This window comes from Protopterus annectens, chromosome 4.part0 (genome assembly GCF_019279795.1).
Source record: "Protopterus annectens isolate FY-2018-M chromosome 4.part0, PAN1.0, whole genome shotgun sequence".
Lineage (NCBI taxonomy): Eukaryota > Metazoa > Chordata > Ceratodontiformes > Protopteridae > Protopterus > Protopterus annectens.
Genome location: NC_056733.1, coordinates 1,078,704,285 through 1,078,715,748, shown reverse-complemented (window position 1 = coordinate 1,078,715,748; position 11,464 = coordinate 1,078,704,285). Strand labels below are relative to the sequence as shown.

Below are 11,464 nucleotides of genomic sequence, written 5' to 3'. Positions count from 1 at the left end.
CTGCTACAACACACAGAGAGTTATTTTAAAAGCATTCCTCTTTGTAACGGTTTGAGAAAAATGAAGGCTGCTGGCCACGAAGTAAAATCATACCCAATATTTAATTTCTACCAATATCAGTTATGAAGCGCAACACCCGTACAGCTATCAATGTCCAAGAAAGTACACAGATTAAACGGTCTCACTGTGGAAGGCTAATGCGACTTTGGTACTAATGGCAAAATGTGTATAAGACATATGCCGGTAACTACTTACAAAAGAAGGCAAACTGCCAGCCTGCTGGCACAAGGTGAAGGGGAGAGGGTTACCTCCGGAACACAAAAATGACCCAACTTTCTGGATGAATCTAGTATGTTAAGGAGTTTAATAAAAGGAGACAGTATTCCATGGCATCTCCACTTTTTATGGTAGATAATAGCGGCCCTAGGTCAACTGGTGCCCTAGGCAAAAGGGCTTCATGGCGCCCCCCAACTCATTACCTGGTGCCCCCATCCTGGTCTATCTACACCAAATAAATACTGGAAATGTGCCCCTGCTAGACCGGCGCCCTAGGAAGCCGCCTAGTTGGCCTATGCCTAAGGCAGGCCATATGTGCTGCTTCTAGTGAAGACCAAAGGCAAGGAAGGAATGCTGACAGTAACAACGCAACATATTTGCATGTGAATAATGAACCTTCAGGCAAAAACAGATGCGCTGTACTTCACTCATTACTTTATATACCTACATGTTGCCACTGCAATTTTTAGCAAAACTGTTCTTAAGACACTGTTAAACAGCAAACTCAAAGTCACAGATTATCCCACAAAGAAGAGTATTACATGCAATGGATGTAAAATGTGTTCCATTTAACTTCACATAATTTGCTTTATCCTTTACAAGGCTGAGGAGATGCTGGAGCTTATTCCATCAGCCAGTTGGTGCCAAGTTGTGAAGCCTGCTCTGGACACGGTGATGGCTTATCATAAAACATTTACTACACTCCAGCACACGCGCACACACTCTTAGATGAAAAAACGCCCACACGGACACAGGAAGGATATGCATATCTGCACAGAAGAATTCCAGCCACTTGTGAAATGACAACTTTACTCACTGCCCCACTGAGCTTCCCCCATTATGGGGGATGGGAGGTGGCAACAATGTAGATAGTAGGAGGTGATTAACGGCAGTACAGAACTACAGAAAAAGATTAATAAGTGTGGTAGAGATGAACACAATGGCAGAGTAAACAGCACAACAGGGAAAATACTGACCTGAAGAAAGCCATAAAGCAAGTCAAATAACCACTGTCATTTCTGCTTCACAAATCCCTACTACTGACAAAAACTGCTCAATAGTCACAGACCTTGTTACAGCTAGTAAGGGGGTCTTTCAAAATCTAAGGACATTCCCATATGGAAGTTTCTGGTTATAAAATCAAACATGACTAATTGCTCACATTAGGCATCGAGATCAGAGATTTTACTAGACACATGTGCAGCTTTAATCACAATTAAAACATTAAAAGAGTCAGATACATAATTAGCTGAGTTGGTACAAACGGAAAGCAACCTGCACTTAAAATCAGCTGAATTACTGAACTTTAACAAAAGTGAAAGCTAGAAAATATTTTTAAGAAAATGGAACAAACTTACAATAGGCCTGACTAAGATGTTATCTTCATCCATGTAACAACTGCCACCCAGAAATCTCTGGCCATTAGCTGTGTGATTCACAGCTTACGGTTACAGGGATCCACTGGACTATTACACTTGATAACAGAGGTGACCAGCAACACCAATCAAACAAGCAGCCAAGAAAAACAGGGGGGTCAGCTGTAGCTGGAACAAAAGCACTGACAGTATTGCATTTACAAGCATGGAGCAAGAGATTACAAACAGTCTGGTGATGTTGTTACTGTGCTTCATCACCACAGACATTAACAACCCATTCAATGCCTGAGTAAGGATGATCACAACTACCCAAATGGAGAATCCCTCAAAGAAATGTGCATGCTCATAGCTAAACCCGTAAGCCCCCAAATTAAAAAGGACACCAAAGAAGTACAAAAACAAATTTTGGAGATTTAAAGGAAGCTTTTGGGTTTTCAGAATAACTTCTGTGTACACAGCAGAAAGGCCAGATACAAATGAGTAGAACAGTACCATCAAGACACCCAGTGGTGTAATGTGCAACTGGGTTTCCAAAAGTGGCTTCTGATGGTCTTGGACACCACCATAAGTGTGACAAGCCCCAGCTACCATAAGTAGGAAAACAGCAACCCACTTTCGCAAAGACAGCCTTCTGTGTAAGAATCCACTATAGAGTAGTGCAGTGCAGCCAATCTTGAGGTTGCTTAGGACCTGGTAGGTGGTAGGGTCCATGAAGTGTTGCATGTGGACAACCAGATTATTATTAACAGCATACAGTATTGCTGGCACAGCATATGGAACTACTGCCTGCCAAGAAACAACATGCAAAAAATGGAAGTCCTGCATTATCATCAGCAGCACAACTGAAATCAGAAGTTTACAAAGTTCAATGCAAATGACAATGGCGGAAGAGCTAAATGGGACCAGACCGCCAGTTTTACATAAAGTGATAAGAGGTGCATGGGAGCCATAAATGACAACTGAAAGCACAAGCAGAAGACCCCACTGGACCACTGTTAATGCCTTCCGCATGGCTGGCAAAGAGGTATCCACCCCAGAATGCTCAATCCTAACCACTCTCATAGTGCAAAACTTGCAGGATTCAAATTCCAGCCGGTAAGAGAAGCTACTTCCATGTACGCAGAACAGTCACTGATGATTCCTTACCAACCATCACTACATAGTACTTTATCCTCACAAAAAACTTTCTTGGGTCTGAGGACACAGTACAGGAGATGGCCTAGTGCACTATACCCATTCTCTAGGTATAGATTCAACTTTTTCTGGGCATGTGCTACTTGGTATGCTTAAAGCCAAGGAGTTCCAAGAATACAAGTCATGCATTTGGCAGTAAAACTAGAAGAAAGCACCCCAGAGACTCTCTGATAAGGACTTTCTAGTAATACTAGCAATTACTAAGAACCCTGCATAGCTAGATCTTCTGTAAAACAAGTTTTGGACAAAAACAAAGGAACACTACTCTAAAATAAGGCAGAACTGCAAGAAAGGACAACTGTGTGCAAAATGATGCGACAGCAAACTGGACACAAGAAGCCCTATTGTACAGGGGATATTATTTTAGTCCCTTTAAGAAGACTTATTAGACAGCTGGACTCTCCACCGAAACAAATCCTTGATAGAGCCTTCCAAGGTGTCATGAAAACATTAGAAGCTGTATTCCATTTGAATTCTTCCTGCATAAAAGGTTGAAGAACACAATGCATTTTGCAAACTCAGTTGAAAAGAACAGTACACTGTAGGTGTACACTTTCTTCTGATCAAATAACTTAAGCAAGCATGTTGGAATATTTCACAGAATTCACTTATTTCTCAGTGTAGTCCATAGCACATCACACCCCCACCAGAGCAGTTCCATCAATGGAATAGATTTTTTTTGTATGTAGACATATGTTGTATGAATGTTGCAGTTCTGGACAACATACATTCTCTAATTTGCTTTGGTATTCCAGTATTACTATACTGCTGAACCGTCCCTTCGACTCCCAAAAAGTACACATGTACACTTTGCTCCCTTATTTTGGTCCTTTTTTTAAGGAGCTGAAGTAGTCCTTGATGGTATTTTCAATATTGGGGACATCATAGGTCTGTGCAGCATAAATTCCAGTGCACACTCCAAACATAACACCCAGAACTGCAGAGGCACGCAGCTTAGCTACAACATAACCAGCAAGGAACCCTTTGAGAAATGGAGAGGCCAGTAAAGATCCACCCTGTAGGGAAAACAAAAAGGACAGATGATGCAACACAGACATGGATAAGTAACATGAAGTTCTCACAAGCACTGTTAGTTTGGATGCAGCAGTTCAGAGTGCTGCATACCAATCATAAAACTTTTAGTAGCTATTCATTTCATGCAAAGTTATTCATCACACTACAGATACAGTCTCTATTGAAGTATTCTCCATAACACAGTTACAGAAACAGCCTGCCAGATTTCCTTTCTACTTTAGAGAGCTGATATACAGAATGCAGTTGCTGAAATATAAATGTTTGCCTTTTGTATTCAGTTAATCATACTATCCTTCATGACAATTACTTACCTTTCAGGATCATATCACAACATTCTGTATCTGCCACAGTCACTGTCAGAGCTGTGCAACACACCGGATTTCAGTCTGTTGATAAGTGACACATGCTATCTTTTATACTGATATACCCCAAGTACGGACCATGCATCAGTATAACTTCAATCAAGTTATGACAACAAGTAAAACTAATCTAAAAGTGCACAAAGAAAATGTAACAATGTACAGGGGGTTTATGTGGTATCAGACCTACATGCGGCAGCTCTTGAGATGAATTACCACAGCCTACTGTAAAACTCTGTGCACATTATTTAACCAGACCACAGTTCCCAGACTGTCCCAGATCAAAGGCATGTCCAACAGACCTACCCTATTAGCAAAATGATAAAACACAAAAGTGTGTTAATTAAGTGCAATATAAACATTTAAAACACGCCTACAGCCCTTGGATTTCCAGTTAACATGGAGACAGAAATGTATGTGCCTCTCCTGTTCCTCCTGATGAAATAAGTGAATTCCAAGATGCACTGTCCTTACCTCTTTCGATTTGGAGGTATGAAGGTGAATTTTCCCTTGATATCAGAAGGCATTCTCCAAGAGGAGGGCAAAGCCTAGTAAGGTAAAAGTTATACTCAATGATGGCTGGCCAAGTCATAACTCCCCCTTCGGTATGTACCTGATCAGGCACATGCAACAAATGGATTGCCCAGAGAGGTTTATCACAAAAGGAATACAGGATGTAAACCAAATGCCCTATGCACATCATCTCAAAGCCCTCTCTCTCTCTATTCTTGTTTTCTACAGAGAGTGCTGAGAGGTGATCTATCCCCGGCATTAAAGCATCCTTGGATCCCACTCTGATGGACCATTTGCATATCCACAAAATGAACAGCATCAAAACTAGATCCAAAGATCTAAATTTTGTTTACAATATAAAATTTATTTATTTATTTCACATTTGTTAACCTGGTTAGTCCAACTGAGTTTGCAAACAAACCCATTTTCAGTGGAGACCCAAGGGGAAAGAGCCCCAGCAAACCTAAAATACAGGACAAAAACTATTAAAAATAACAGTGCAAGTAGGAAAACAAAAACTATTAAAAATATAATTAATTTTGTACTTGCACTGTTAAAGAGAAAAACAAAAGAAAAAAAATTATGAACATTAAGGGTTGCACGGACAGCAGTGGTCTAAAATTGACTACATACAAGAGCAGAAACAAGAAGATAATCGTTGTTCAAAAGAAGGACAATGTATAGACATTAATAGGAAGTGGGGGGGTAAATAGTATGGAGAAAAGGAGGGGGCTACAGTAGTAGAGCTGAGGGTTTAGGAGGTCAGTTTAAGCAGAAGTTACTAACAGAGAAAAAGTTAGGAGATGCAACAGGTTATACAGTAGGTCAGACCAAGACTATGTGTGGTCAACGCAACGGCATAATTTCAAGTTTAGTGCCTTGGATTTAAGCTCCTTTTTAAAAGGGGGAAAGGAAAGGTTGGATCTAAATGGAGGAGTTTGTTCCAATTTAGTGAGAGAGAGTGTCTGTGGTTTGCCAATATTCCTTTTGGGTTTATAAACTAAGAGAAGATGCTGATCGGCACTCTGGAGAGGCCGGGGGGGGGGGGGGGGAGTAACATGGAGGTGAGAGCAGGGCAGGCAGAGGGGTTGTGGAGTATGGAAGAGGTAGTGTGGAGTTGCGATTGTAGGAGAAGGTGCAGAAATCCCAGCCACTGAAGTTTGTTTAGTGAGAGGCAGTGATGTGAACAGTGGTTGGTTTAGAATAAATGTGGCAAATTTGTTGTGTTTGTTCTAGTTTCTGCATTGAGGTAGTTTGGATATTGGTAAGGATAGGGGAAGCGTATAGAAGACTAGGTAAGAGAAATGCCTGTGCAAGAGTGCATTTAGTGGCAGTAATGAGGAATTTTTTGTTCCTATAAAAGTAGTCCAAGTTTTTGGTGGGTTTTTTTTTTTTGATGGCTTGTTGTATATGCAAGTCAAATTTTAGTCGGTCATCAATTATTACCCAAAGGAGTTTGGTGTGCGAGGCAGGGAGACAGTGATGCCATCTAGGGAGGAAAGAGAAAAATTGATTTAAGGTGAGAGAGTCTCTGAAATGGGAAGAGAAGGAGTTGCGTTTTCTTAGGGTTAAGGATTAGTGGATTGTTTGAGCCATTTTTCAACAGAGATAAAGGAATTCTGTGCTAGTGTGTGTAGTTGGTGATAGATAAGAGAGAGTAGAGTCATCTGCGTATTGTATTACAGATGAGAGATTGCAGGATGAACGTAGGCTGTTGGTAAAAATGTTGAAAAGGAGCAGTCCAAATATGGAGCCTTGGGGTACTCCTGTTGTGAACAGCAAGGAAGGGTGAGAAAGTCTGCTGCCATCTAACAGCTTGTTTTCTGCCAATAAGGAAGACTGAAACCAGCCAAGAGTAGAAGGAGAGAGGTTCAGGTCTAAGAGTTTGTTAAGAAGGATGGTATGAGACACAGTGTCAAAAGCTTTAGAGAGATCAAGGAATAGACAGGAGACGAGGAGGTTGTTGTCCCCATCTTCTGCAACCTTTTGAATAAAGGATAGTAAGGCAGTCGAGGTACTGTGTTTAGAGCGGAAACCATGTTGCGAGAGGGTGAGGAGGTTTTTGTGAATGAGATAGGACAGTAGTGGAGTATGTACACATTTTTCAAAGATCTTAAGAGAGTGGTGAGAGAACAGCGATTGGTCTGTAGTTAGAGGGTTCAACAGAGTTGCCAGCTTTGTGCAGAGGAGTGGTATAGAAGAATTTCTATATTTCTGGTATGCTAAATTCCTGAAGGGAGCAGCTTATTAAGATAGATACAGGGTATGCAATAGAGTCAGCAGCAATTTTCAGAAACTGAGGGTGGGGGGGGGGGGTGGGTATGCAATAGAGTCAGCAGCAATTTTCAGAAATTGGGGGGGGGGTTGAGAAAGAGGAGCACAGAGGTTTAGGAGGAGGTGAAGGTGACACAGAAGAGTTGGGATGAGTAGAGTTAGAGGGTAAGAGTTTAGAGATACCGTTTAGGAAGTGTTTGTTAAGTCTGCAGTTTCAAAGGACGAGCGATAGGGGAAAGGGTTAGGGATGGTAGGAGAACCAAAGCAGGGAGTTGATAGTAGTCCAGAATTTTTGGGGGTCATTTGGGTGAGAGCTCTGAAATTTAGTGAAATACTGGCATTTTATCTGTGAACTGTTAAATTTTCGAACTGGCAAAAATCCTGCACAGTGTTTGTCAAATATTGCAAAATATCTGGTGCAAAAATTCTTTTCAACTCCCTGCTCCACACTGGTTTTCCTACCATCCCTAACCCTTTCCCCTATCACTCTCACTCTGAAACTGCAGGTTTACTCAACAAGGTAAATAGGATTCTCCGACTTTTAGTAGGGAACTGACCGCTCACTTAGATAGTATAGCTTGCACTGGTATTAGGACGTATTTTTCACAAATCACCTACAGAAAGGATAGTCAGATCACTGTGAATGAAAAGATTTTTTGGGTAAATATTTGCATGGCAAAAATATCCGGTTTTAAAAAAATGGAAATGTGTAGAGCATCCAAGCCTAGTTTTGGGCACACGTGTTTAGACAGATTGGCGTGCATTTGTCAAGATCAGGGAAGAGAATTTTTGCACCAGATATTTTGCAAAATTTAACAAACACTAGGCATGATTTTTGTCAGGTCGAAAATTTGGGTCCATATTATTTTAGTGAACACAATGAATTGTGAACGCTGTTTAGTCGAACGTCATTATGCAAAATGACAAAATACCGAAATCATGGAACAGCGATTTTTTTCCCTAGGGAATTTTTTTTTTTTTTTTTACAATCAGTGATTTTTTTCACGGGGGGGGGGGTCACTCATCAGTTTGTTCGACATTGATTTTTTGAGGATTGTGGGTCGATTATATAGCGTTTGCAGTTCAGTGCATTCGCTTATATAATATAGACCTGAAAATTTAACAGTTCACAGCAGCATTCGATGCATCTCTGATAGTTGTTAATGCTAGGAGCCTTAACAACAAAGTTTTTTTAATGGAAACTTTGCTACGGTCTCACAACACTGATGTGGTTATTGTTTGTGAAACACAGAGAATGTTGACTGGAAACCAGTTCTGTCAGAGTATAAATGTTTTTACTGTAACAGACATCCTAACAAAAATCAGGTGGATGCGTTATAAGGATTAAAGATAAATTATGAGACCTGTGATTATTACATGTTCAGTGATAACACCAATACTATAGACTGTGTAACTGTGGCAATAAAGACAACCCTGGAACATATAACAATTGCTGGAGTGTATAGACCACCAAAAGTTAAGTGCAGATGACCCAGAGGAAGTCGTACGTTTCTTGCATGAAACACAGGACAGAAGAATAATATTAGCTGGGAACTTAAATTAACCAGAAACAGACTGGAATAATAGTGGTTCAACAACGTTAGTAAGGAAATTATTCACAAAGTACATTCAGGAACAATTGCCTCAGATTGTAAAAAAACATAACGGGATGGAACATACTAGACATTGTTTGTGTTCCTAATGAAATTACTGTTACTTCAAGTTACGTTTTGCCACCACTGATGTGCAGTGATCATGGGGGTATAAAAGGTTAATTTGTTGCTAGATAATGCTGCAAACTGAAATCTAAACCAATACACAGAAGGTTAATTACTGATTATGTGGAAGCAAAACAGTCACCATGTAAAATGGTGTTCAGTGGAAAAACTGCGGATGAAATGTGGAAAGTTTTGAGAGAGAAATTGAGCGCAAAAAATAAAAAAAATGCTTAACATCAGGATCTAAGCATATGACATCATGGGGATATATTTCCATAACAAGATATCCGATTAAGGTGAAAGACATTAAGAAATGTAAGACAGAGGTCAAACTACAACTCTAAAAACTGAAATAAGCTGGACAGACTAAGCATAGTGTGAGACAAGAATTTGAAGAAAATGTACATAAAGATATTGCACATAATAGGAAACCTTTTTATAGATACGCATTATATGGAAGGAGTACAGACACACAAACTGTGTGCAGACTCTAAAATTTATTCTCAGACACAGATTATAGATATATTTACAAAATCTTAAGCACAACAGTTTGACTCCACAAAAGGGGTGATAAGTTGTCCTAGTGACATCCAGGTAACCCCAGATACTGGAATCAAATACGATTATATTGAAAAAGAACTGTGCAAACTGGATCCAAACAAAGCACAGGGAGGAGATGGAATTAGTAACAATGATCCGAGAACACTTCAGCAAGAACTTACGGTACCATTATATCTATTACGCAGCAAGTCATGTAAATATCGGGGAGATTTTTCAAGATTGGAGACATGCGCTTATTAAACCGGTCTTCAACGGAAAGGAGAGTAGGACCAACCCGGAGTCATATAGACCCTTAAGTCGACTTTCATATTGTGGAAAAACAATGAAGCTAATATCGGAGAAGTTATTATCAGAGCTGGATAGGTTGGGAATTGAAACCATGTACCAGCATGCATATGGTGAAGAGATCTATTACCACCTATAACATGATGTTCTATAACAATTAACAGCTATGAATGAAAAATTGGCCTGTGACAATTTATATATATTTAACCGGCATTTGAAAGGGTCATACACAAAACACTGATCAATAAATTAGTACGACTTGGTTTTGATGTACTCTTGCTGGACAGCTGCATGGTTTAGAAATAGGACATGGCAAGTATCATACAGCAAATGGACAAGTGAAATACTTGGTTACAGCCAGGGTGTCCCACAGGACTCTGTCCTAGGGCCATACTTGCTTAGATTGTATCTTTCAGCCCTAACTTTTTCATCTGAGGTGTTCTACATTCTAGATGCAGATGACCGGAAATTGGGTGTTACAGACCAGGCATGTCTGCAAAATAACTTGATTAAAATCGAACATTTGGGCATAGGAGAATAATATGCTGATAAATACATCAAAAACTAAGTATATGAGATTTGGGAGACAAACTGAAATGTGAATATTTAATACAGCACACAATGACTGAAACTGTAGACTCATTTAAGGACCTGGGTATATGGGTAGATTCAGCTAAGAGTTTTCTCTAATCATATCATCCAACTGGTTATACAGAACTATAGGTTGTACAAAACGATTTATAAAGTCTAGGAAATCAAAAATGATGAAGTCATTGTTTGTTACATTAGACCCAAACTTGAGTATGGAATAACAATATGGAAACCCTATAAGAAAACAAGCATGAGTAAACTGGAAAAAGTACAGCAGAAATATACCAAGGGCATCCATGGATGTGAAAAGTTATTTTGAAAGACTAAAATATCTAAACTTGTACAGTGTTTCTTATAGATATCTAAGAGGAGATCTTAAGGTATAGAAGGCATTTAGAGACCACTACCTCTGGGAATGTTTGGGGGTTACCAAATAGAGCACCATCAGACAACCTATGTAGAAGATTCTACAGGAATGAGAAGTGCACTAACTGGTTCACTGATAGAGTAGCTGATGCACGGAACAGACTACCAAATTACATTAAAGCAAGTACTAGCTTAGATATTTTTAAGAACAGCCTGGACACTTATTATGGGAACAAGTGTTTTTGTATATTGGCAAGCTAAAAGGGCATTAATGCCCATGCTTGAAATATTTGTATGTATGTAAGCATGCATGCATGCATGCTGGAGGGACAGGTGCAGGTCTCGGAGAATTGCCATTTTCTGGAACATCCATGTGAAGTAAAGTCTTTTCCTAACCCTATTTAAATGTAATCTGGACCACTGTATGGGAAACCAGAAATCTATCCTTTGCACCAATGTCTCTTGATGGACATGTCCTAACAAATACTCCCTTAAAATAACCTCTAAAGCACATCAACTCATGGGAAAAATTTGGGTTGTATGGCTAGGCTTGTAAAGGCCCCAGCGGTCGTTAGCCCAGTATACACCTGCAAACCAGCTCCAAAGACTGGGATCTCCTCAGGGTGAATTGCACTTACTCTGGTTAGTGCAAAGCTTCAGACAAACCAGTTCCCTAATCAGGAGCCAGTCTTTTGATGAGATAATGGTTAAACTGCTGAACAGTAATGCTGCTCTATTGTGCTTATATGGAGCACTCTGGTTCAGGAGATGGAAGGGGCCCGGTCTCAACATACAGATCACTTGGAGGATGGGGACAATGAGCTTACGTTCACAGATCACCAGACAGTTGACCTGGAGTCTAGGATAGGACAACTTAAAAAAAAGTCATGCAACTGATATGGAGGACAGGTCCTGT

The 11,464-nt window shown here is 40.0% G+C and overlaps 2 protein-coding genes across 2 annotated transcripts in view; both read right to left on the bottom strand.

Annotated features, from left to right (window-relative positions):
- Positions 1 to 759: 759 nt before the first annotated feature.
- Positions 760 to 2,717, bottom strand: LOC122799748 (probable UDP-sugar transporter protein SLC35A4). The gene has a single exon (XM_044069017.1). It carries the CDS (start codon positions 2,712 to 2,714, stop codon positions 1,746 to 1,748), a length of 969 nt encoding a protein of 322 aa, XP_043924952.1. The 5' UTR covers positions 2,715 to 2,717; the 3' UTR covers positions 760 to 1,745.
- Positions 2,718 to 3,652: 935 nt separating this feature from the next.
- The window catches only part of SLC35A4 (solute carrier family 35 member A4), a 158,240-nt gene continuing 150,428 nt past the window's right edge, over positions 3,653 to 11,464 (bottom strand). Inside the window, exon 3 of the mRNA XM_044069018.1 lies at positions 3,653 to 3,862. Coding sequence (XP_043924953.1) covers positions 3,665 to 3,862 — 198 coding nt within the window. The 3' untranslated portion in view covers positions 3,653 to 3,664. The remainder of the gene's footprint in view (positions 3,863 to 11,464) is intronic.